Genomic DNA, 24,865 nt, shown 5'->3' with positions numbered 1-24,865 from the left:
TCTCTCTGCCTGCCTCTGTCTGCTTGTGATCTCTGTCAAATAATAAATAAAATCTTAAAAAAAAAAAAAGTAAAATTTAAACCCCCCCCAGTTTCTCTGAGTGTTGTTGTGTGGAAGTTTGGGACAAAGAGATAGGAGGGGCGGGGTGTAGTCCAAGAACAGCTGAGGAGGGGTTTTTGTATGAATCCCTCAAGATCTCTTCCAGGATCAGGGTGAAGTAGGTAAAATGTAGCTGCATGAAGCATTTGAATGTAGTCATCAATGGGACCTACTGATGGCTGTAAATTTGTGGACCGTCACCAGCTATGAGATGGTGTCCACTTAAAGCCAGAAAATCAAATGAGCTCGGGAAAGAAGATGCAGATAGGTGGGCGGAGCTGGGTCTAAAATGTGAGGACACATTTGGTGCCGAGCCCTATCCATCCTCGCATAATGCTTCTGTATGGCACTTAATCACTAAGATTGTAAGTTACTTATCCCAATTATATTACTTACCCATTTTTTCCCCCCAGTGCTTGGTGCACTTTAAAAATTAAGTAAATTAAGCCCTTTCCTTATAGTAAGGAATCTGCTATCTTCAGCATGAAAAACCGTCCTAGAGTGAGAGTTGGATGTGAAAGTTCAGCATGAAAAAAGTCATACCAGACTGCCGTGGAAACAACTATGGAGTCTGATGGGAGACAGGACTGTGCTTCCCCCTTGCTGTTGTATCTCAAGGCAAAAATATTGGGAGGAGGGGCGCCTGGGTGATTCAGTTGTTAAGCATCTGCCTTGGCTGGAGTCCGATCTCACCGTCCCCATATTGGACTCCCCTGCTCTGTGGGAAGCCTGCTTCTCTCCCTCTTTCTCTCAATAAAATCTTAAAAAAAAAAAAAAAAAGGCAGTAAGAGATGAGTTAATTTAAAAGAAAGATATTAGGAAAAACGTGCATAACTTTTTACTCTTTTCTGGTCCTAACCCTCCCATGAATAAACTCGAGTAACCTATACTAATAAAATAGTAAATAGATCTGTAAAAAAAATGGTAAGAAAACCTACATGGATAGTAACAAGTTAACCCACAAAAGAAACTTAATTTCTGTGCAAAGAATAACTACAACCAGACCACCAAAGACCACAAGCACACACTTCTATTTTTGCACACTGAAAAATAAGCCTCACTAAATGAGGCCCTCAAAAAATTGAGTGAAAACTCAGAATTGTTCCTCTCCACGGAAATCTTTAGTAAAAGGCGAAAGATTTATGCGATCTGAAGAGAAACCAGAGTATACGTTTACTTGTCTATGAAACCTCCTAGAACAAGACAGCTCTTAGCACAGTTATGGTTGTTCAGTGGCTGCACGGTTCGTGCTCCCTGCCTGGAATTTGTATGCATCGTGTATTCTAACAGGAGGTATGTACTGAAACGGTGCACAAAATCTCCGTGGGGTGGAACTCAAGCATCGTGGAACTGTCTTTTCGTGGTGCACCATGGGTATGCAAATCAAGGCGGCTCCGGGCTGGTGGGAGACACCAGCTGTCGCGGCGGGGAGGCGCCAGGGGGACCCCTGGGCGGTAGCTCTTCCTCTTTTCTCTGTGGTCTGCACGGGAACTCGCGCCCCGTTTGCCCAGAGAGATAAGGGTGCTTCCCGCTGATGTCGGCTGGTGTGGAGCCTTATATCGAGTCTGGGGCCGTTTGCCCCCATTTTTTTTTTTTTAAGATTTTTTTTTTTTAAATTATTTGACAGACAGATCACAAGTAGGCAGAGAGGCAGGCAGAGAGAGAGAGAGAGAGAGAGAGAGAGAGGGAAGCAGGCTCCCCGCCTGAGCAGAGAGCCCGATGCGGGACTCGATCCCTGGACCCTGAGACCATGACCTGAGCCAAAGGCAGAGGCTTTAACCACTGAGCCACCCAGGCGCCCCTGCCCCAATTGTTTAGATGCTTATCATTGCATACCACAGGGACACCTACACCTCCCCCCCCTCCCGCTCCTCCCTGCACCCCCGCCCCCAACCCAGTGCTGGGGCAGAACTGGAAACAGTAAAGCAACGACATTCAGGCCCTCTGTGGAGGCACATCACTACCCCTCCTGCAAGAGACGGCATCCAATTTATTTATTAAAAGATGGTTCCGCCAAGGAGGAAAAGTGTTCTTAGCAGAAGGAACCGCCTATGTGAAATTATAGGAGATGCACACCGAAAGTAATTCAGCCTGTCTAGGGTGTAGTGTGTCTGAATGAGGGTGGATTCTGACTAGGCACTGTCTCGGAGAGAGCTGGAGTAATGGCAGAGGCTAGAGCAAGCTGCACCTGGAAGGGGCTTGGATTTCATCTTGTCTGTGATGGGGAGCCATGGAAGAGTACTGAAGTCAGGACTGAGTCGTTGGAGGTGCCACGCCGGGTGGGCTGCCCTGAGCATAACTTTCCAGGAGCAAAACTTTTCAGCACAGCTAATATCTATACAAACTACAAAACTAGAGAGGACTTATGAGATACCAGGTTATTTCTTACATAAGTGATTTCACTGAAAATCCTGAGGGGGGAAAAAATCGCACCCTACAGGATGGGCTCTAATCTTCCCATTTCATAGATGAAGACACGGAAACAGTGATGGTAGCTAGCTTTTCTAGGCCGCTCTGCTTGTAAGTGGCATGGTAGCTGACATATTTTATATTATTCAAGCTCAGTGAGCTCTCCTGCTCCACCCAAAGGCCCCTCCATAGTGACCCAAACACGACCAGACTGAATTCCAGCCTCCATCCCTTGCACTACTTTAGGTTCAAAGCCAACTATCCACTCCTTTTAAATCTTTTCTTTTTTTTTACAAAAATTTTTTAAAGATTTTTATTTATTATTTGACAGACAGAGATCACAAGTAGGCAGGGAGACAGGCAGAGAGAGAGGAGGAAGCAGGCTCTCTGCAGAGAGCCTGAGGCGGGGCTCGATCCCAGAACCCCTGGGATCACGACCTGAGCCGAAGGCAGAGGCTTTAACCCACTGAGCCACCCAGGGCACCCCTCCTTTTAGATCTTTTTAGGCATTTTAGCGTTTAGGTTTTTTAAAAAAAGATTTTATTTATTTATTTGTTTGTCAGAGAGAGAGAGAGCAGAGCAGGCAGAGTGGAAGGCTGAGGCAGAGAGAGAAGCAGGCTCTTCGCTGAGCAGGGAACCTGATGAGGAACTCGATCCTGGGATCATGACCTGAGTGGAAGGCAGTGGCTCAATCGACTGAGCCACCTGGGCTTCCTGCACTTTAGTGTTTTTTAAAAAAGGTTTTATTTGACACAGAGAGAGGGAGAGCACACGCACAAGCAGGGGGAGTGGCAGAAGAAGGCTCCCCACTGAGCAGGGAGCCCAATGCAGGAACTAGATCCCAGGACTCAAGGACCGTGACCTGAGCTGAAGGCAGACGCTTAACCCACTGAGCCACCCAGGCGCCCCTGGGCATTTTAGTGTTGATTCAACTGCTGTAATTTTGTTTATGCATTTAACTAATTAATTTTGCATTTAGTTGGAATGTGATTTTCTGGCCTTTAGCCTGGTGGTGGGATATGAGAAGGCAGTGCTCTTTTTTTTTTTTTTAAAGATTTAATTTATTTATTGACAGGCAGAGATCACAAGTAGTCAGAGAGGCAGGCAGAGAGAGAGGGAGGAGGAAGCAGGCTCCCTGCTGAGCAGAGCCCGATGCGGGGCTCGATCCCAGGACCCTGAGATCATGACCCGAGCCGAAGGCAGAGGCTTTAACCCCACTGAGCCCCCCAGGCGCCCGAAGGCAGTGCTCTTAAGGTGGGGTTGTTCCTGGTGAGTGGCTGGCTAGAACCCAGCTGGATCTTTGTGTCTCTGGAGACTGAGCCCTGGAATAGTTGGGGAAAGGCCATAAAAGGCCTCCCCCAATCTCCTAGGGTGAGGTGCTCGATTCTAGCCCTGTGGTGTGGCCAGAATCTTCTAGGCCTCTGTATGATGGGGCTATGTGACATCACAGCACCATCAGCTTAAATATAGCACCTCATCGGCAGATAGCAGAACCTGTTTCTGGACAGTTCCTCCACTCTGTCTCCTGGCTGTCTGGCCAGAGATGCCTCTGGGGCATCAGACTGCTGACTTGCAGAGGTCTCTTGCCTTAGTTTAGACATAAGGCTCCTGAAACTTCTCCCGAGAACCTGCCATTCCCACCTCTGCATCAGCCGACTCCTCTCCCTATCGGCTTCCTCTTCACCTTCCACCTCCGCCCACGCCCCGCGCGCCGCTGAACCAGCCAGGTGGGCACTGCGCCGGAGAGGTGTGCGAGGCTGGACCCGGCTGGCCTGAAAGCCACCCCGCGTAGAATTTGACATCAAAAACCTTTGTATCTTTTTGCACACTGAGCACTTAACTCAGGTCCTGTTGCCAACTATATGACCAGCGTACGTTTGCTGATCATCATTACTTGCCAGGTGAATAAATGGACCCAAATTATGTTACAAAAATTTAGCACCTGTGGCCTTTCCCTCCCAGGATTAGAGTAGCCCCAGGAACTCAGACTATGACACCCCTATACTTGCAAACTCCCATTTGTTCAAAAGAAAAGTGCCGAAGTCGTTTGAGAGTTCATATAGAATATATTTCACTCTTTAAAAATAAAACTTTCAGCGTAGCTACCATCTATACAAACTACAAAACTAACATCTTCATATAAATAATTTATGTGGTAGGATGTGGGCAGCTGCCAAGCATAGGGGGCCCAGGCCTCCCAAAGGGTGCTAGAGGACCCCTCCCGTCTTGGTCTGCTAGGGGCCAGCAGCACAGGGGTGTGGGGGGGGGGGGAGAAGAGGGCCTGACTGCAGCCTGAATTGCTGGCCTCTCCCCGCATCCGGACAGGCGCCCACACACACAGCCCGGTGTCGAGGCTGCTCTGAGCCCAGAGGCTGCTGGTTTCATAGAACAGCAGGGAGGTCCGTGACCGCTGGGGCAGGGGAGGGGATGATGAGAGAGACAGCAGCAGCGGGGTTCTCCAGGCAGCTGTCCTGTATTCAGTAACACCACCCCACCCCGCATTACTTCCCAGTGACCTCATGTGGCCCAAGCAGGGTCTCCTTGCTTCAGGCACTCTTTCATCCAGTGGCTGGACATGGTCCCCTAGAACTGAGGTTGCTGGAGCCGTTGGCAGCTGGTGTGGCAACAGGGGACCAAGTGGGCTCATCAGAGGCTGGATGGATGTAGGCACAGGTAGTGGGGGTGGGTGGAGGGCCCCTGTCATGGAGGTAGTCACTCTGGCAAAGCTCTGGGCAGGGTGGGGGACAACCCCCAGCTGAGCCCTCCTTCTCGTGGAGCTGGGGGCTGAGGACCTCTGGGCTCTCCTTGTACATCTGTACCACCTGGGGGAGACATCGGTCCCAGTGAGCCCAGGGCTCCCAGGATGTCAGTCCCCTACAGCAGCTCCCTGGTGTATCACCAGGATTGTTGGGAAGCTATGGCCCTTGTTGGCTTCTAGAAGGATATAAGAGCCGACAAGGGACAGGATGTGAAGGTCTAAGACAAACCCTGCACCTGCTCTGGACCCTAAACACTAAGGTGGGTCCCATGAAGAAGCCAGGAAAGCTGAGGGGCAGGGACATGGTGTTTGGGCAAAGGGAGAGGCTGCCAGCCTCAGCTGACCTCATGGGGAGGGTCCCTGTGAATTGAGTCCTGTCTTTGGGCCACTGAGATTTCCTTCCTGGCTCCGACTCTTCCCTTGCTTGTCCCACCCCAACCCCTGGGCTGGGAGCAGGGGGAGGGTATGGTCACCTCTGGTGGGGGGCCCAGGATGGAGAGCAGCACGGGCAGCAGCACGAGCCCATGGAGGAGGCCCAGGAGTGTGAGCACTGTTAGCACCACGAAAAAGTACCTGCGTGGGGCAGGTGGTCAGCCTGGGTAGCCCCTGTGGCCAACGCAGGCAGGCTGCACCTCCCCGCCCCAGCCCTCCCCTACCTTATGATGAAGTCAAAGTTGGAACCAGCAAGCATGAGCAGACCCAGCAATGTGGAGATGGCCCCATCGGTCACTGGAGCCAAGGTGTGCTCTAGGGCACAGGCAGCCCGCATGTTCCGGCTCCCCTGGGTGGTCAGGAAGCCCTGTGGGGACAGATAGGTCCTGTAGCTGCTCCTTGGCCAGCCATGCCCCAACTTCTCATCTGTCCCCAGGGCTCGCAGGTCAGGTCAACTGAGCTTCGAACTGTCAGGAAGTATGCCTGAGTCTATTTAGGGAACACTGTACACGTCTACGGTGAGACACAGCGAGAAGCCTAGAAAAGTTGGCAAACAAAGCCTGTCACCTATTTTTGTAATTAAGCTTAGCTGAAATGCAGCCACACCCATCCACGTACATATTATTGTCTGTGGCTTCTTCGGGGCTACAGTACAATGGTAGGATCCCAAGGGACACTCTGGGACCTGCCCGCCTAAGATATTTACTGTCTGGCCTCTTTACATAAAAAGTCTGCTGGGGGCGGCCTGGGTGGCTCAGTGGGTTAAGCCGCTGCCTTCGGCTCAGGTCATGATCTTGGAGTCCTGGGATCGAGTCCCGCATCGGGCTCTCCTGCTCAGCAGGGAGCCTGCTTCCTCCTGTCTCTCTGCCTGCTTGTGAATCTCTCTCTGTCAAATAAATAAATAAAATCTTTAAAAAAAAAAAAAGTCTGCTGATCCCGGTCCAGAAGTCCAGCAGGATGGACACCAAAGTGCTCACAGTTACTTGTTGGGATGGGATTTCAGAGGATTTCTAATTCTTCCTTTGTACTTCTCTGCACACTGGCTTTCCCCACCCTCCAAGGACTACCTATCGTTCTTGTAAGGAGAAGAACAGGGCTCTTATGGAGGGAAAAGGAAGGGAGCTGTTTGCGGGGTCCAGCCAGGTTTGTGTCGGTGCTGCCTGTGGGTCTGCGGCCCCTGCCCCCGACCCCATTCCTCCTGAGCCAGAGAACGCCAAGCTGTGGGAGGGGCTGAGCCTCTCCTTCTCAGCCTCTGTACCCTTGTTGCCATCCAGCTACCATCCCATTTCTCTGATACCTTCACAGTAAAACCATCTAAAAAATTACTGGTTCCCATTTTCTCAACTATATTCTGTCCCCATTTTGGTCAAGCTTTGTCCCCTCCTCTCTGCTGAATGGCTGCTTATTTATTTGTTCATGTGTTTATTGTTTATCTCTACACTAAAGGATATAAGCTCCTTGAAGGCAAAGCCTGTCTGTGGACACCTGGTGGCTCAGTCTGCTAGGCCACTGCCTTCGCTTGGGTCATGATCCCAGGTCCTGGGATCAAGCCCCACATGGGGCTCCCTGCTCCATGAGGAACCTGCTTCTCCCTCTCCCTTTGCCTGCCACTCCCCCTGCTTGTGCTCTCTCTGTCAAATAAATAAATAAAATCATTAAAAAAAAAAAAAAACCAGCCTGCCTGGATTGCTATTATATCCCCAATTCTTTTTGTTAAGTTTGTTTATTTAAGCAATCTCTATACCCAATGTGGGGCTCGAACTCATATCCCCGAGATCAAGAGTCACATGCTCTACCAACTGAAACCAGCCAGGTGCCCCTATATCCCCAATTCTTTTTTGAGGGGGGGTGCCCGAACAGGAACTTGAAACCAATTCTTAGATAGTGACTAGCACATAGTGGGAGCTTGATATTTGTTGACCACTGAATCAGCAGGTCCACCCCTCCCCCAGTGCCTGTGCTCACCAGAGCCACGTGGACCGTGAACTCAACACCAATGCCTACAGAGGCCACAAGGATCACCACGGGGATGGCACTCAGTTTGATGCCCAGGAAACCCATGATGCCAAAGAGCTCCACAGTCATCATCGCCAGGACCAGTACCTGGGGAAGGCAGGGCTCACCCAGGGCTCCGGGGTGAAGGGATGACAGGCAGGGTGGGGCAGGGCAGGGAGCCAGGGGTGTCTGTGGCCTCAGCCCCACGAGGACTCACTATGAGGCCCCGCCGTCCAGGGGTTGAGCAGCAGCAGGGCACAGACGAGGAAGGTGCATACCAGCAGGATGCAGACAGCCAGCAGGAAGGAGCGCCGCAGGCCCAGATACTGCTCCCAGAAGAGGAAGGGGGAGCCGCTGGGGTAGGCGCGCACCCCGGCCCGGCCTGCCTCGGCACACGCTGCCCGGGCCCCCTCGATGGCCTCCACGAAGTCCGCAGTCTTCTGGAGGCCACGCAGTAGGAAGGGGAACTGGGCAAATTCCAGGGGCTGGGCTGCCGGGACTGTAGACGGTAGGGGGTGGCAGGGAAGGAGGGGGGCTGTGAGCAGGGGGAGCAGTGGGTAGGGCCTGTGTGGACCCAGGCTGAGGCTCCTGCTGGGCTCCCCCACCTCTTCCCCAGGACTCACTGCGAAGGTTCTCCCCGGTGGTGTCATACTTGTCGTGCAGCCACTCGGGAGGTGGGGGGTAGAAGTTGGCCTGCGAGGCCGCCAGGCCCAGCGGGTCACTGCTTACCCACATGGTCAGCCCCACATAGAAGAGCTCGGGTGGAATCAGCCCGTCCTTATCCACTAGCTTCCTTGTGGTCAGCTGCAGAGGCGGAGAGGGCTGACAGTCTGGGCCCACGAGGCCTAGGGCCCCTCTTTGCGTCCCAACCCTTCCGGCCCCCCTTCCAACCTGGCTGAAATCCAGGGGCTCCCGGGCATCCCCGGTCTGGATGAGCAGCTTGTAGGCCAGCGCTCCATCCTCAGAGCCGTTGCGGCACGAGTGACGGCTAATGCGCCCGGAAGCCCAGTCCTGGTCAAAGGCAGCCTGGATTCCTGGGGGCGCGGACGAGGGAGGGGCATCAGGCTGTGGCCACAGGGGCTCGGCCTGCAGCAGCCCTCCCGGCCGGCCGTCTTGCCTCTCACCCTGCAGCCAGTTCCGGTAATAGTGCAGCCAGGTGCGGGGCGCCCGGGCGGCTGGGGGGGGCAGCACGGCCTTGAGAGAGCTGAAGCGCTGGTGCAGATCAAGAGGGCGCGTTGGGAGTGGGCGTAGTCAAAGCCACCCTGTGTCACCAGGGCCACCTCGTAGAGGGAGAAGTACCTGAGCTGGGCGCTCAGGAAGGCATGCTCCTTGGTGCCCCGAGGCACCACATCCGTCAGGGCCAGCCCGTCCTGCACGAGCGTGGCTCCGTAGAGGCTCAGGCCCAGGAGACCCCCAAAGAGCGCCAGCACCACGGCCTGTGGGGAACGGCAGCTAAGCTGGAGGACCACGGAGGCTCAGGCGGGGGGCTTGGCCCTCGGCCCTTCTTGGGCTCAGACACACTGAAGCCCCGGCCCTGGCTCACCCCGCCTTCTCCAGGCCTAGGGTCTCACCTTGCTGTGCGACTGGAGCAGCAAGGGTGCGAACCGATAGCGGGCGAAATGGGCAAGGTTCAGCGGGCACAGGGCAGGGAGCTGCAGGCTGCCTTTTGCCTGGGCCCCTCCCTCTTGGCCTAGGAGGTCCCGCGTGGACCCTCCCGGGCTGAAGAGCTCAGAGCCCAGCGGGTCAGAAGGTGGGGGCACCAAAGTGGGCGCGGGGTGGCAGGATGGTGACCACATGCTGGCTGCTGGCTTCACAGTGGGTGAAGGCTTGAACTGTGGCCGTCAGGTGGGCAATGCCCACAGGGACCGTCCTGTCCCCGAGTTCCTGGGGCAGGATCTGGATCACCCGAGCTGAGCAGGGGCTGCAAAGGCAGAGAATGGGGATGACAGGTCTGTGGGAATGCTGGCGAGACGGGACAGGGCGGGGCCACGGAGGTGAGGGCTGATGGGGCGGAAGACGTGGGGACAGTACCTAGAAAAAGCAGCAGAGCACATCAAGGCGCTGGCAGTGGCGCCGGTGCAGGTCCAGGCTGAGGACCGCCGGGAAGACAAGCATCACAGCTGCAAAGTTGCAGCCGACCACTATGGCCGCCTGGAGGACAGACAGGACGGACACAAAGGCTGGATGAAGCAGGCCCCGGGCTCATGCTCACCTGGAACCTGGGCCCTTCCTGAGGCCTCACCTGCAAGGAGAAGGCCCGCAGTGCAGGGATGGGAACGAGGGCAGCCATGAAGAAGGCAACCATGTGGTTGATGGATGTGAGCGCGACGCTGGTCCCGGTGCGCTGCAGACACTCGCCTGTGCGCTCCTGCCAGGACAGGGGAGGAGCCATGGGTCCTCAAGGCAGAGCGAAGGGGAGGCTTGGGAGCTTGGGATGGAGGAGGGGGGACAGTAACCACACGGAGCTCACACTTACAGAGTGCCACACACATGTCACATACCCTGTTCATACCACACACGCGTCACACACACTGTTCTAAACTGTTCAGCTGGAGTCTCACCAGTCCTCACAACACCCTCACAGCACAAGCACTATTGTCACCCCTGTTTACAGATGCGGAAACTGAGCACAGACAGGTTGATTACCAGCCTAAGTTGCCTAAACCAAGAGGCTTTTTTTTTTTTTTTTTAAGATTTATTTGAGGGGCACCTGGGTGGCTCAGTGGGGTAAGCCTCTGCCTTCAGGTCAGGTCATGATCCCAGGGTCCTGGGATCGAGCCCCCACATCAGGCTCTCTGCTCAGTGGGGAGCCTGCCTCTCCCTCTCTCTCTCTGCCGGCCTCTCTGCCTACTTGTGATCTCTCTCTCTCTGTCAAATAAATAAATAAAATCTTAAAAAAAGATTTATTTGAGAGAACGAGAGTATGAGCGAGCATGAGCAGGGGGAGGGGCAGAGAGAGGGAGAAGGAGAGAGTCTCAAGCAGGGACCCCACAGAGCGCAGACCCCAATACAGGGCTGCATCCCAGGGCCCTGAGATCATGACCTGAGCCGAAATCGAGTCGGACGCTTAGCCAACTGAGCCACCCAGGCATCCCAACCAAGAGGCTCTTACCCTATGCTGAGCTGCTTCAGACCAGCTTGGGCTGGCGGATGAGGCCTCACCTGGAGAGGGGGTGCCAGGGGGAGCCTCTGTGAAGGCATGTGCCAGCAGGAATATGTCATCCACACCGATGCCCAGTGCCAAGAAGGGCAGCACCTGGAGGGGCACAGGGGCGGGTAGCTGGAGGAACTGAGTAGCCTGGACAGAGACAACCACTGCCCCCCACGCCTGCGCAGGAGACCTGGTATACCTGGGTAGTGGCAGCATTAAAGGTGATGCCGAGCAGGGCGCAGAGCCCAAGGCCCGAGGCCACTGCCAGGGCTACCAGCAGCACCCCTGCAAGGCCCACTGCACCCTGGGACTGGGCACAGTCCCAGCGCAGCATTGTCACACAGGCATAGGCTAGCTGTGGGAAGAGAAGACACAGGCTTGGACGGCAGCTCCCCGGGGGGAGCAGCGGGTGGAGGTTGGGGCGAGATGCCAGGAGCAGGACCCACCATGAGCAGATAGCCTCCCACCACACGGGCAGCACTGACTTCAGAGAAAGCGTGCAGGATGTCATCCAGGGTGGTGGAGGAGAAGGCGTGGATCTGCTGAGATGAATTCTGAGGCAGGGCCTCCTGAGCCAGCTGGGAGGACAGGGCAGAGGTGAGGGGGAGGGGAGGAGGGCGTAGCCTGAGCCCCCCCCTCCCCCCCCCCCCCCCCCCCCCCCCCCCGCCCCGGCTCCACACGCACCTGCACGAAGCGCCGCTGCCAGGCCTGCAGCACCTTGCCGGCCTGCTCCTCGCTCCAGCCGATGTCGTGCGTCTGGTAGTCACCTCGGAAGTGCTCGTACAGCTGGCGGGGGACTCATGAGCAGGAAGGTGCTCTGCAGGGCCTCTGCCCTGGCGGGGGTGGGGGGGGGTGGTAGTAGAGGAGAGTCAGGGGTCAGAGTGGGCTGGAGCACCCAGCGGGGGGCTGAATGGGGGCGGGGTTCTGCTGGAGCTGCTTGGAATCAAGAGTCTAGATCCCCACGCCTGGGATCCCCTTGCCAGCCCCCAGGGGGGCCTTACCTCAGCAGCTGTCCTTGGGGGGTCTCTGGCGATGCCCCCCAGCAGCAATTCCTCCTGCCAGTGCATGAACTTGTGGGAAAAGCCGTGGCAGCCCCCACTCAGCTCCTGAGCCACCTTGGGAGCCTAGAGGGGGACAGGAGAGGCCTTGGTCGTGGGTAACTGGGGGCCCCTGGGCTCGTACCTCCAGGAACCATGCCCGCCATGGGGCTCCGTTGCCTGCAGTGGAGATAACTATTCTCCGGAGCCTCTCGCCCACCCTGAAAGTGAACAGTTATTGTCCTGCAGAGAGAAGCCCACTAGAGGAAGCAGAGGCCTGGAAATAGGCTTCTGGGAAGAGCTGGAGTAACTCTGGTGGGTTTTGGGAAAAGGTTAACATTCACAGGGCTACAGAGACACTCAGAAAATGACCCTTGTGCTTAGCTGGTTTACCCTCAGTTTCTCTGTACAAGTCTGTTTGGATAAAGTCCGGTGTCTCTGGCCTTAGAAAAGCACAAAGGGGTTCATATATCACCTGAGGGTTCCTTTTTTTTTTTTTCTTAAGATTTATTTATTATTTGACAGAGATCACAAGCAGGCAGAGAGGCAGGCAGACAGAGAGAGCGGGAAGCAGGCTCCCTGCTGATACCGGGCTGGATCCCAGGACCCTGAGATGAATGACCTGAGCTGAAGGCAGAGGCTTAACCCACTGAGCCACCCAGGCACCCCGTGTGAGGGTTCTTAGGAGAACTGAATGGGAAGGGAGAGCCTAGGTATCTGGCGCAGTAGGGGCACGGTGACAATGTCCAGGGAATGGAAGGCAGAGCACAGAGCACAGTTTGCTCTCTCCCAGAAGAGAGGAACATCTGAGGAGGGGAAAGGGAAGGAAAATAGCCTTTCTCCAGCTGGCCACACCCAGCTGGCACCCACCTGCTTGCTGTGATGGTTAGGGGCACTAGGTGGGCAGTGGAGGTCATCAGGGTGCAGGCAGGGCCGCCCCACATAGGCCTGGCCCACCTGTGCCTTGTCTAGCAGCTCCCGGAAGCCCTCGAGGGAGGCAAAGGGGCCCAGTTCCTCCAGCAGCTGCTCTGGGTCTAGGTTGGTCCACTGGATGTCAGGGCGGCCGCTGAGGGGAGAGCCCGTGGTTGATGAGGGTAAGGATCAATTCCCACCCTCCAAAAGGCTGCTGGGGACCCCTGCTGTCTCCCATTCTCCTCCTATCAGCTCATGCATCTGCCCCACCATAGGAAGGGTCTGCAGTGCTCAGCTTCCCAGAACTCCCAGACTACACCAGTCCACCAGGTGGCTGCCTTGATATGGACATGAGGACAGACAGAACTTAACACAAGGAAAAGGCTCAGAAAAGCCCCACCGAGTCCCTTCCCAAGCCGGCTACCTTTGACTCTAACACATAACCGGTGGACACCTGCCTCTAATAGGTTTTCTTTTCCGGCCTGCGGCAACAGCTTAGTCAGCCCCTACCTAGCTAACTCTCCTGGGCAAGGTCGCTTTCTGGGGATCTTTTTTCCCTCTTTGTTCTGTTTTGTCTAAATTAGACAAGTCTTCCTTTCCTTCAGAGGCCAGGAGATGGGGGATGTGGAGAGACCCATGGGGCAGCCTGTGCTCAGGCCCGAGCCTCACAGGTGCTTTGGGCCCTTGGTACGGTTTCGAGCATCCTCTGTCCTCCCAGCCTCTCTTCTGCAGGGGAAGTCCCGAGCTCGCTGAAGCAGGGCACTCACGGCAAGTAGGCAGAGCCCCCTTGGAGTTTGGCTCCTTCCCAGAAGCAGTCGAGGGGGGTGAGGATCACGCACGGAAACAGCTTTTCAATCATCTGCCATGGACACCCCAGGCCACATCAGTCCCATCCCTGGGCTCCTTTCTCCACAGTCTCTGCAGGATGCCCTCTGTAACCCCCCACCTCCCAACTCTTAACCTCCCCGTCTCTCACAGCCCTCCCCTAGCAGAAAAGGTTCCCCCAGACCCAGGCTCAAAGAACAGCTCTAGACACTCACCCGCTCAATCATTCCATTTTCAATTAGGGGAATTCCTGACTTGTAGCAGATTTTGTTCAAGTCCCAGGACCTGAAATGGCCGGGGCACAAGAGATCAGCAGAAGAGGGGAATTCCCGCGCCAGCCCGGCCGCACATGCCTCGCTCCCAGCTGCTCAGGGACTCAGCCAGACTCACTTTCCATAGAGTGATACTTGCACTTTACTGGCGGTGAGGGCTGCCTGGAGGTGGAGGTCCAGTGCCTCAGGTGTGAGGACATTCTCCCCTTCCTGGCGTGGGGTCTGTATCAGCATCTGGGAGGTGTAGGCAGCCTCCTCCCCCAGCTTCTCCTTGGTGTAATGCAACTCTTGGCTCACCCGGCTGCCCACTGCCAGAGCACAGAGAGAGAGTGGGGGGAAGAGAGCCTCAGTGGATCAGAGCTCTGGGGGTGTGGGACCCTAGTCGGCTGAGGCTTCCCAGGATAGAGAGGAGGAGTGCTCTGAGAGGAGCCCCTGTTTTTTTCCTCGATGGTCATGCTGACTCCCCAAGCTCCTGGCGCTCTGCTTAAATCTGGAGCTTGGTGTGGAAGTGAGAGACCTCAGCTGGATGGCCTTGTGGAATTCTGGTGTGGTCTAAGATTTCCCCATAAACCAGGATGGCTCAGTGTGGGGCAAACTACTTCAGAATGAGAGGTCAGTATGAGTTGGGGCAGGGCTGGGGTTAGGGAGGTATCCCGTTAAGGGAGCCTTCACTTAGCCCCTTTGTGCTCTGGTGAGGAAGACAAGGAGGGACAAAAGGAATCAATAGGGAGACTGCCACTGGGAGGGTCTCTTCAAAGGATAGGCCTAGTGCTATGGCTGGTTCCCAGGTCAGCTTGTCTCAGGCAGTGCTTTCTAGAATACGTCTTTTTGCAAATTGTTATGCTAAAGAGGGCAGGGGATAGGAGCAGCTGGTCATAATGGGCCTGTGGTGGCACAGATGAGGGGGATGATCAGACCCCCTTCCGTGTGATGGGGTCAGCACACTGCTTCTCCTCATGTAGGAAGTACCCGGGATCACCTGGCAGAGGTGACATGGGGAACAACATGGGCCAAGGGGAAGAAAAGTTCCAGATCCCAGATCTCACTGTCCAGGCAACAGGAGGCCCAGAGCCAGGCCTGCCTCGGTCTCCTTGATCTCGGCACCCCTCCAGTCCTGCATTGTGCTGACCACAGAATCATGCTCTGTAACTGGGGCCTGGGGCGTGGGTGGGCAGCGGTGCTGTGAGGGGATATGGCCTGACTGGGGTTTGGAGGAGGGCAAGGGCCAAACCACCGCTGAGGCTTTATGGCCTTGGTCTGGTCTCAGGCTCAGTTCTGCTGCCACCTGTCCGGGGCCTCTTCTTGTTGGGTCCCTGTCACCTCGGGGGCCCATACGTACACCTTCTGTGAGAATCCAGCCCCACCTGCGATCGTCGTGCTCCCCAGTCTCTTTTTCAAACCCATATAATCACCTCACTCATGAGAGCCGCACACCCTGCACACAGACTTACCCATATGCTCACACCTGCCCCACTCAAACCACTTTCCTGGCCCTCCCTCACAGATACGGTCTCCCAAAGCCATGCTGGGCACATGCCCCGTTTTCTTCCTTCTCTGACTCCCCACTCCTCCCCCAGGCCTGGACTACAGTGTTTATTTCACAAGGCTTAGGCCAGAGCTGCCATAAGGAGGGACCGGAGGGGACAGAAATAAGCTCCTCATAGTAAATGACCTTGCTGAGGAGAGAGGCGCACAGGAGAGGAAGGAACCAGAAAGAGCTGTCAAGAAAGCAAGAAAGGGGCTCCTGGTTGGCTCAGTTGGTTAAGCGTCTGCCTTCGGCTCAGGTTGTGATGCTGGGGTCCTAGGATCGAGCCCTGCATTGGGCTCCCTGCTCAGCAGGAAGCCTGCTTCCCCCTCTCTATCTCTCCTCCTGCTTGTGTTCCCTCTCTCGCTGTGTCTCTCTCTGTCAAAAAATTAAGTAAAATCTTTAAAACAACAACAACAAAAAAAGCAAAAGAAAGAAACAGTGAAAATATAAAGTATAACATCAAAGAAAATAGAGAATACTCGGAAAAAATGAGGCAAAGAAAAAAGTAAACCTTGGCTGACAACAATGATGGTGACAGATGTGAGGACAGATGAACTGGGATGTGCTGTGTGGCCAGGGAGAGACAGCGGGTGTAAGGGAGAGCCTGAGGGCTCTGGACACATCTGGCTTTGAGCCTGGGCTCTAACACTTGGTCTGTGCTTGGGGCAAATGACCCAGTCTCTCTGCCCTCAATTTCCTCATCTGTCAGATGGGGAATGTGCCTACCTTGGCAGAATTAGAATCAATGCAGGCAAAGTACTTAGGAAACTGCCCAGCACAAAGTAGGGATAAGGAATTATTATTTAATGGTTGCTGAGAAAGAGACTGTGGGACAGAAAAATGAGAAAGAACTGGAGTAAAAAAGATTGAATGGGGGCGGGGGGAGGAGAACAGGGGAAGGAGACATCGATATCAACAAGTCTGTTAAAAACTTCTGTACCTTTACAAAAGGGAGACTCTGAGTTGTTAGCTAGCATGGAAACTGAACCCACCTTATAGGTAATCCTACAATGGTAATATATATATTCCTATATTATAGGCAATATGAATTAAAACAGCAATAAATTACCATCTATCAATTTAACAAAAATAAAAATAATGACAGCCCTCATTGCTGGCTTGCAGGAGGGCACTCTAACCTACCATCAGAGTGTAGGCTGGTATGATATTTGGAGGGAAGCAATATTGGAATATATATCAGACCCTGAGAAATGTCCATAATCTTTGGTCCAGAAATTTCACATGTTAGGGCCTGTAAGCTACTGTAGTGACGCAGACTTTCTCTGAGTAAATTGGGAGCCATGGAAGGTTCTGAGCAGAGAATGAGATGACCTGACTTTTTTTTTTTTTTTTAAAGATTTTATTTATTTATTTGACAGAGAGAAATCACAAGTAGGCAGAGAGGCAGGCAGAGAGAGAGGAGGAAGCAGGCTCCCCGCTGAGCAGAAAGCCCGATGTGGGGCCTGAACCCAGGACCTGGGATCATGACCTGAGCCGAAGGCAGGGGCTTAACCCACTGAGCCACCCAGGCGCCCGACCTGACTTTTTCATCACCTAACAACACATTCTGGAGCTGAGCTGTGAGTGAACAGGGTTTTTGGCCAAGGGAAGAAGTCACGAAAGGCGTTCGGGACCAAGTAGGTCTAGGGAACTGCCAAAGGCTCAGCATTGCTGAGTGAGGCAGAGACAATTCTGAGCAGAAATCAAGAGTTAGGTTTCGGAGGGCCTGAAATGTGTGCTAAGGAGGCTGAACTTGATTCTGGAGACTCCCCAGAACCTCGCAGAAAGTGGTAGAAGGGCTGTAAGCAGGGTACCGACTTGGACAGAACTAGACACACCACAGGAGGGCAGTGTGGAGGGAGATTAGAAGGCAAGTCCTGCATAAGATTGGTCACTTCTCTAATAGACTTGATTTTGTTGGCCATCCTCTGAAAGGCCCAGTGAGTCAGGGAAGCTAGATCCCTCCCCAGCCTCAGGGGGTGAGATCTGATTAGTCAATCACAGTAATTCCACTGCCTTTGCCAAGTGAAGGGTTTAGGCATCGGCTGCTCCACAGTTCTTGCCCAAGTGACCAAATGGGAAGTCAGCTGGGGGGAGGGGGAGGGCTTCTGGTAAATTCTCCCTCACTTCCAAAAAGGGACCATTGCAGTAGCCACTTGGGACAGGGAGGTGATAAGCCACAGGACAAAAGCCCAACATGCTGAAGAAGGGTTAGGAGAAAGACTGAAAGAACCTGGGTCCTTGCTGATGTCCTTAGGTTGCTGAATTAACCATCCAGGAACGGCTCTACTGTCTACTACCGGATTTCCTGTTCTGCTTTCTTTCCTTCTGCCCCCCTTTCCTTTTTTCTCTTTCATGTGGCCAAAAGCATATTAAATGATACAATCAGGAGAGTACTACCAGAGACTGGAGAAAGGCCTCAACTAGAACAACAGCCACAAGGGTGGAAAGGAGGGGTCTGTTATGAAAGAAGTTAAGAGAGAAGTTTGCTGGTTTAGTAACCAGTTAGGTAAGCAAGAAGAACTGAGCTTGACTCCCAAGGCTTCAGCCTTGCATTTTTGAGTGGATAGTGGGTCCACCAACTGGTATGTTTCATCCTGCCTTCTAGATACATGTCCCTTGTTTACAGGGACAGCTCCCATTTTAAGTCATCTCTATCACTGTTCCTGTAAGTACCAGCTGGGGTCTAATGTTGTACATATTTTATATCTACTGTTACGTATATTTTTATTTTAGAGATCAATCTATCTCTGAGCCTTTTAGCTTTAAAACTGATCAGGAAGGGTGAGTCACAGCCTGTCTCTCGCCATGGCAAAGCTGGAGGGGACCCTAACTCTGATAGCCAGTGTCCTGCCCCTTTCTTTGCTTTCTGTATTCGCAAAACAGGAAAGGAATAGAGAATACTCTTTGGTCTTTGCTTTGATCAGCCCCTCATTGCCCAGGGCACTGCTGGGAGAAGCCTTAGCTATGGATGTACAGGGATGAGATCAGGTCAGGATCACTTTTATCTCACCTCAGTCCTGGCTGATACGGGACACAGCAGTGTTCTGAAATAAAGGAAGCAGCCCTAGGAATTGGCCGCCAGCCTTTTACATCACCCCTCCACAAATAGCAGCAAAGATCTGGTGGGATCTAGCCTGCCCTGTGCTAGGGTGTAGGAGAGAGGATGAGGAACATGGAGGTTCAAGCAGTGTTTAGATGGGAAAGATCTGGGAAATGAAGGAGGAAGGTGGGGGGAAAACAGCTTCTATTGTGGCAGGAAATCCAACAGTCATCTGGGACCACCCAGGCAGCCGTGGTGTGGGTGGGGTATGTGTATGTGCATGTATGCACATGTGTGTCCCGGGGCTGGGAGCAGACAGGCAGGCACAGAGAAACATCTGCTCTGGACCCCAGGGCTGGCCTAGAGTGCGTACGTATGTGTGAGGCTGCGGAGCGCTGGGGCAGGGTGGGGATGGGGTGTGGGAGCCCAACAGGCAGGCATGCAGGCTCCAAGAAACATCTGCTCTGCATCCTTAGGCTTGCCAGCATTTGAAATAACTCAAGGGTGTGAGACTTTAACCTGGGCCTGCCTTTGGGTGTTGGCCAGGGCTGGGGGAGGTTTAGGGGGGACCCACCAATGCAAATTTCCCAGGAAAGAACAGAGGAGAGTTTGACTCTATTGAAGGCTAGTATAGGAAAGGCCCCAGGAAAGGAGAGTTATGCCAAAATTATTAATAAGAAATCATTTTTATCTAATGCTTCCACCAGGAAGTGAGGATGTGGTTGTGTCTGACCTCGCTGTTGCCTCAAAGTGTAGACCCTGCGCCACTTTTTTTCTACTGAGTGGTTGCAGGAGGTCTCAGTGCATGGGACTCCAGGGATGGGACCTCTGCATGGAGGCCTGCTAGATGATTTACTCAGTTTCCCGAGCCCAGGTGTTAATTTTCTTGATTCTCCTGGTCAGGTGTGATCTTTCCCTGCCTTCTCTTATTCCAATCATCATATTATATATTCTATTGTATATTATATCCCCGCACGTATTTTACTCTCCTTGCTACTGAAAAATTTTGGTTGCCTTTGCAAACCCTGCCACGCAGTAAAAAATACCCATAAAAAGTTGGTAATAATTGCTACACACACAGACACACACAAACTCACAGATAACTATTCTGTATACCTATTCACAGGGGCCCATCATCTGCAGATGTCCATTTACTACTCCTAGCCGCCCAGGCTCTGGCAGGCAGATACCCTCTCCAGATCCAGGGCGGAGCCCACGAGAACTCGGTAGCTAGCTCCTCACCCTGTTCTTATCTTGGGGTCACCATACCCAAGCAGCTCTGACTAGTGTCCACAACTCACCTTCCACCCAGAGCTGTTCCAGGTCTGTCTCAATGATGGCCACGCGGAGACCCAGTGCCAGGGCTCCAAAGGCCAGCAGGCCCAGGAAGAGCACTTTGCCACAGTGTCTCTGGATCCCGCAGCCCAGAGAGAAAAGCAGGCCCTGGAAGTAAGCACGAAGCCAGAGTGGAGACTTCAGGCTCCCAGCTAGGATCTGGGATGGAAAAGAGAAGGGTCAGCCAGGCATTACTGCAACAGTGCAAGAATTCCTCCCCTTTCCTCCTTATGTGCACCCCCTGCCAAGCCCCAAGTTCTTGGTTTCTGGGATGCAGGACAGGTAGAACCTACACAGACACAAGGCCCAAAGGTGGAAAAGATATAACTGTTTCTTGTTCCCCCATTTTCCCGCCCCAATACATACCCGATTCTTTCCTGAGAGTAGGACACATATGCACACATCTGTTCTCAGGTGGACAGAGGGGAAATCCAGACACACTCTCACCGGCCAGATGAGAAGACGCAGACACACACACACACACACACACACACACACACACACACGCTATAACCCTTCGCTATGCCGACATTACACCTTGCAGAATGGCAAACCTGGGGAATCTCTAGATCTGCTCCCAATCTTTCTCCCTCTGGCTTCCCATCCACTCACCTGGGGTGATGCGGCTCGAGCTGGGGGTGTATAGCCAGGGGGCAGCTCTTGGAGTGGCGGCGGCCGAGCCATGCCGGCGGGGATGGGGGGCGTGGGCGCCCCCAACCCGCGTTATCTGGGATTCTCCATAAGCTGGCCTGGTACCCAGGTACGGCGGAGCCCCGCGTCGGGACTCAGTGGGGCCGCTTAGGCGCGGCGTGCGTGAGGGTGGGGTGCTGGGGTGCCGCGGCGCCTGCGATGGGGGGCGAGCGCAGCGCGGCGCGGGTGCGGGAGTCGGTCCCGCGTGCAGGCAGAGCGACCGGCCCGCGACGCCCCGCGCGGCTTGAGGTGGGGAACGCAGTCAGGAGGAGGCGTCCTTAGCTCCAGAAAAAGGGAGCGGGCCGGGACGGCGCCCTCCCATTGGCTGAGGGGTCCGCAAATTACCCGGAGCCGCGCAGCCGGATCCGCTGCTAGGCGACGGCGCCGCGGGTGGGGGCGGGGCAGGAGACCACCCAGGCAGGGCCACCCCACGCCTCGCTTCCCCGGCCGCCCGCGGGGCCCTGGGGGAGGAGCAGGGAGGGAGATCCCGGGGAGGCACCGCGCTGGCCAAGCGTAAGCCAGGAGACGCCAATGCTGAGAAAGGGTATCTGCTGGCCGGCCCAGCCAAGACCCAAAGACTTCAGTCTTTGCTGCCTCCATTCTTGCCCCTTTCAGTCCACTCTCCACCGAGGCCAGAGTCATCTCTCTAAAATGCAAATCTGATGATCGCTCCAAAACACAAAGCCCATCTGGAGCACGGAGCCCTGCACAATCTAACTAAAGCCTTCTCTCCCATAATTCCTTCACATCTACTCAATGTTCCTTCCAGCCCTGGGGAATTAGATGTAATTTCTTAAAAGCACCACGCTATTCCCGGCTTTTCTGCCTTTGGACGTGTTGTGGCCTTGTTGTCTTGGAAGACAACCCTCAAAACGAACCCAAGCCAATCACACTTCCTTGAAGCCTTCCTTGATTCACACCTCCCTCCTGACAGATAGGCCCTTCATTGTGCTCCTTGTAACACACTATTTATGGACTTGAAAGCCTGTCTCCCTCACGGACAATTAAGGTGCTCAGTAATGGTTGAGTGAGTCACTGAGAGTTGCAGAAACCAGGGTGGAAAGGACTGGAAACAGGGAATAATTCCTTTATTAAATTTATTAAATTGTCTTAGTGCTCTTTCTGCCAGGTTTCTGAATGATTAACCCTGAGTGTCAGAGGAGGTAAAATCAATACTCTAACATATAAGGTTTGGGAAAGAGAAAAAAAACTCTAATAAATTCATTACTCTAACACAACTACTACTATCTCTGGCCAATTTCTCGGTCAGTTCCTCCAGACTTGTTTACCATTACATCATTAACATTTCATGTTACCACATAGTCTTTGTATCAATTATTTGGAGAACGTCCTTAGGACAGATTCCCAGAAGTGAGGGTGTTGGGTTAAAAAGTATGAACATTTTTATGGCTCTTGCTACACATTCCCGAATTGCTTTTTGAAAACGTGTCCATTAACAGTATTTCCAGAGCCTCCGTCCTGTGGAAAGGGAAACTTTAGGCTGCGGGGTTGAACACCTAACAGGTTTGTCCCATCTCTTGGTCCATTCATACAGCAAAATGCCTGTGGAAGAATTAATTCATGCATGATGCTTGTGGCCTAGTAACTACACATTAAAACATTAAAAGCAGAGTATGTGCATAGCACTTTCTTCTTCCCTGTTAACCTGTTGTGGATAAAGAAAGTGTACCTCGGCCTCTGAGGAAGATGGGGGAATAGGAGGATTCAAGAAAGTGCACCCTCAGAGGCGCCTGGGTGGCTCAGTTGGTTAAGTGTCTGCCTTTGGCTCAGGCCATGATCCCGGGGTCCTGGGATTGAACCCCGTATCCCACCATGGGGCTCCCTGCTCAGTGGGGAGCCTGCTTCTCCCTCTCCCTCTGCTGCTCCCCCTGCTTATGCTTTCTTTCCCTGTCTCTCCCGCTATCAAATAAATAAATAAAATCTTTAGGGGAAAAAAAAGAAAGTGTACCCTCAGCAATTCTCTGATTATAGAAATCACCTCTAAACTAGCTGTAAGGGCCCCTGGATTGCTCTTGGGGCCATAGCTGAGTATAGCTGGGTACCCAAGTAGAAAGACTTTGCTCTATGTAGCTCTTGAGACCTCCTTCCCTCTCACCAGACTCCGCAAGACAAAGTCCACGCAGAAGGATTCCTAATCGTCTGGGCCTTGGGACTCTGCTTCTACCACAGGCCCATCATTGCTAACAACTGTGGTCAGGTCCAGCATTTCTGTGGATGCTTCCAGGGTAGGGCTTGCCTGCTGGGAAAATTTCTTGCCAAAGTCCAAAGACCCAATGTGGGAGAAACTGGTCTGCAGTTCTAACCATTCCAATCCAGGGCCTAGTGCCCTCTGGCTTCTCCAAGCTCCACGATGACCTTTCTTTTCCCCAGCAAAGTGATTTCCTGAGTGTAGCTGAGCTCAGCTAGGGCAAGCTGAAGCCACAGACCCCAGGGAACAGGAAGGGTAGTAGAAGGCCCTCTTTTCTCTCTATAAGCAGTCTGCTTCACTGTGGAACAGCCTGGTTCAGTGTCACTTCCCCTGGATCTGGGAATGTGTTTTGGACTCAAACCAGAGAAGTTCTCCAAAGAATAAGAGAAAAGAGAAAAGCAATCTAATTAATTCATTATCACCAAGGAGTAAATCTAATTACTGATTGAGACAAATAGCCCTTAAGGTCTCTTATGTGTCTACTCCTTTGCTAAGCTCTGAGATTTGCAGAGTACCTGCTTTTACGAAGTTCATAGCCTAAGGGAGCACAGAGACCACAGGGGAAACCACTGTGAGCCGGGATCCTCAGGGGAGTTAGAGGGATTGGATGGGAGAGGTGGGAGAATGACCAAATCCAAAAGGAGAAGACATGGTTCAAGGTCTGCTTATGAGAGCGTGGGCAAGTCACATGATCTCTGGCATTGACATAAGGATTAAATGAGATAATATATGTGGCTGAGGAACAGTGTCAGGAAAAGTGAGGTAAAACACACACACACAGACACACACACACACACACACACACACACACGGTATTGGAAAGTGACCAGCCTGGCTTCAGGGTAGGGTCCATGTGGGAGCAACTAGGAGGCCAGACCCTCTTTCCTTGGCATTTTCCCAGGCTTCTCACTCATGCTTTGGGCTGGCTTCTGTTATCTGGGCCGGGCAAAGTCAGTAACCCTGAGATGTAGAAGAGGGAAGCAGGGATCCCTGGCACCACCAAAACCCCCAGTCCCCCTGCTATCCATTATGTTTAATGGCCAAGCCTGGGACTATATACCCCCTTCCCCGCGGGCAGCTTTAGGCCAATAGCACCTGTCAAGTCTTTAGTGTCAGAGGCAGCAACCAGAGATCAGAAAATGGCCTTTTACCTTGAAGGTGGAGTAAGGAGAGCCGCTGAGAATCAAAGCAGAACCTCCCTATTTATCTCTAGCAGAAAAGCCCCTGAGGGGCGCCTGGGTGGCTCAGTGGGTTAAGCCGCTGCCTTCGGCTCAGGTCATGATCCCAGGTCCTGGGTTCAAGCCCCACATCGGGCTTTCTGCTCAGCGGGGAGCCTGCTTCCCCGTCTCTCTCTGCCTGCCTCTCTGCCTACTTGTGATTTCTCTCTGTCAAATAAATAAATAAAATCTTAAAAAAAAAAAAAAAAAAGAAAAGCCCCTGGTGCAGTCCTTCTGGGTCGTGGCAGATGGGTCAGGTCGAGGACAAATCATCCCGGCTTCAAGTAGAATGTGTTCTCCTGCCCGGCTTCTTTCTTTCCTGTGAGCTCCATCAGAGCGAAGCCTTCTAGACCTTGTGTCTGGGTGGTCCTTCCCACACCCACTTCCCCTTCCTCAGACACATTTAACTATTTAGAAAGCAGCATACAAAGGCCTGGCTTCTGTACCTCCTTAGGGGTAGGGATGGCTGTGGATAAGGAAAGTATGCTTTCTGCAGTTCTCTAGAAATAGAAACAGCTTATAAAATGGGCCCTGTAGATTGCTTTTGGGGCTCCAGCTAAAGACAATTCCCCACGATCCCCCTCCCTGCCACCTCCATGGATGGGAGTCGGATAAGAAGAGTAATGTGGTGAGGGACTGGGAAGAAGTCCGGCCTCTGGCCTTGGGAAAACACTTGGAGGGCAGCCTTGGCAGTCAGTCCCCCTACTGGCTCAGGAGCTCCTGGTGGCAGGTGGCGGGGTGAGGTGTTAGTGGGGGAGGGGTTCCCGGAGTAGTAGACACCAAATTTTGTCTGATCTGGCGAGCTCCCAGAACTCCAGGCGTAGTTGCTCAACACCTCCCCAGAGTCCTCCGTGATCCCTACTGAAAGCCCCCTTCCTTTTCTCCTTCACTTCCCTCATGGAGCATCCCTGGGAAAGGGGGGCAGGGGACTCCTTTACCCGCCTGGTCTTCTG

General features: G+C 53.5%; 1 protein-coding gene and 1 non-coding gene across 2 annotated transcripts; both read right to left on the bottom strand.

Moving 5' to 3' along the window:
• Positions 1-1,151: 1,151 nt before the first annotated feature.
• Positions 1,152-1,268, bottom strand: LOC125099432 (U5 spliceosomal RNA). Its single transcript, XR_007127161.1, has one exon. It is a non-coding gene; the product is annotated as a U5 spliceosomal RNA (small nuclear RNA).
• Positions 1,269-4,275: 3,007 nt separating this feature from the next.
• Positions 4,276-21,245, bottom strand: PTCH2 (patched 2). Its single transcript, XM_047728130.1, is given in 32 exon segments — positions 4,276-5,179; positions 5,182-5,238; positions 5,241-5,294; positions 5,297-5,330; positions 5,740-5,839; positions 5,923-6,065; positions 7,664-7,801; positions 7,911-7,919; positions 7,921-8,192; positions 8,317-8,497; positions 8,585-8,727; positions 8,818-8,919; positions 8,922-9,129; positions 9,265-9,326; positions 9,329-9,374; positions 9,376-9,456; positions 9,458-9,614; positions 9,720-9,844; positions 9,936-10,069; positions 10,865-10,949; positions 11,044-11,199; positions 11,291-11,422; positions 11,529-11,639; positions 11,641-11,677; positions 11,846-11,865; positions 11,867-11,968; positions 12,752-12,947; positions 13,561-13,652; positions 13,834-13,903; positions 14,009-14,198; positions 19,763-19,955; positions 20,409-21,245. Coding segments are annotated over 32 exon segments (3,615 nt in total). The 5' UTR covers positions 20,481-21,245; the 3' UTR covers positions 4,276-5,066.
• Positions 21,246-24,865: the final 3,620 nt, after the last annotated feature.

The sequence above is a fragment of the Lutra lutra genome, chromosome 4, assembly GCF_902655055.1.
Source record: "Lutra lutra chromosome 4, mLutLut1.2, whole genome shotgun sequence".
NCBI classification, from domain to species: domain Eukaryota; kingdom Metazoa; phylum Chordata; class Mammalia; order Carnivora; family Mustelidae; genus Lutra; species Lutra lutra.
Note: the sequence above shows the minus strand (reverse complement) of the source record. Positions and strands in the feature narration are given on the sequence as shown.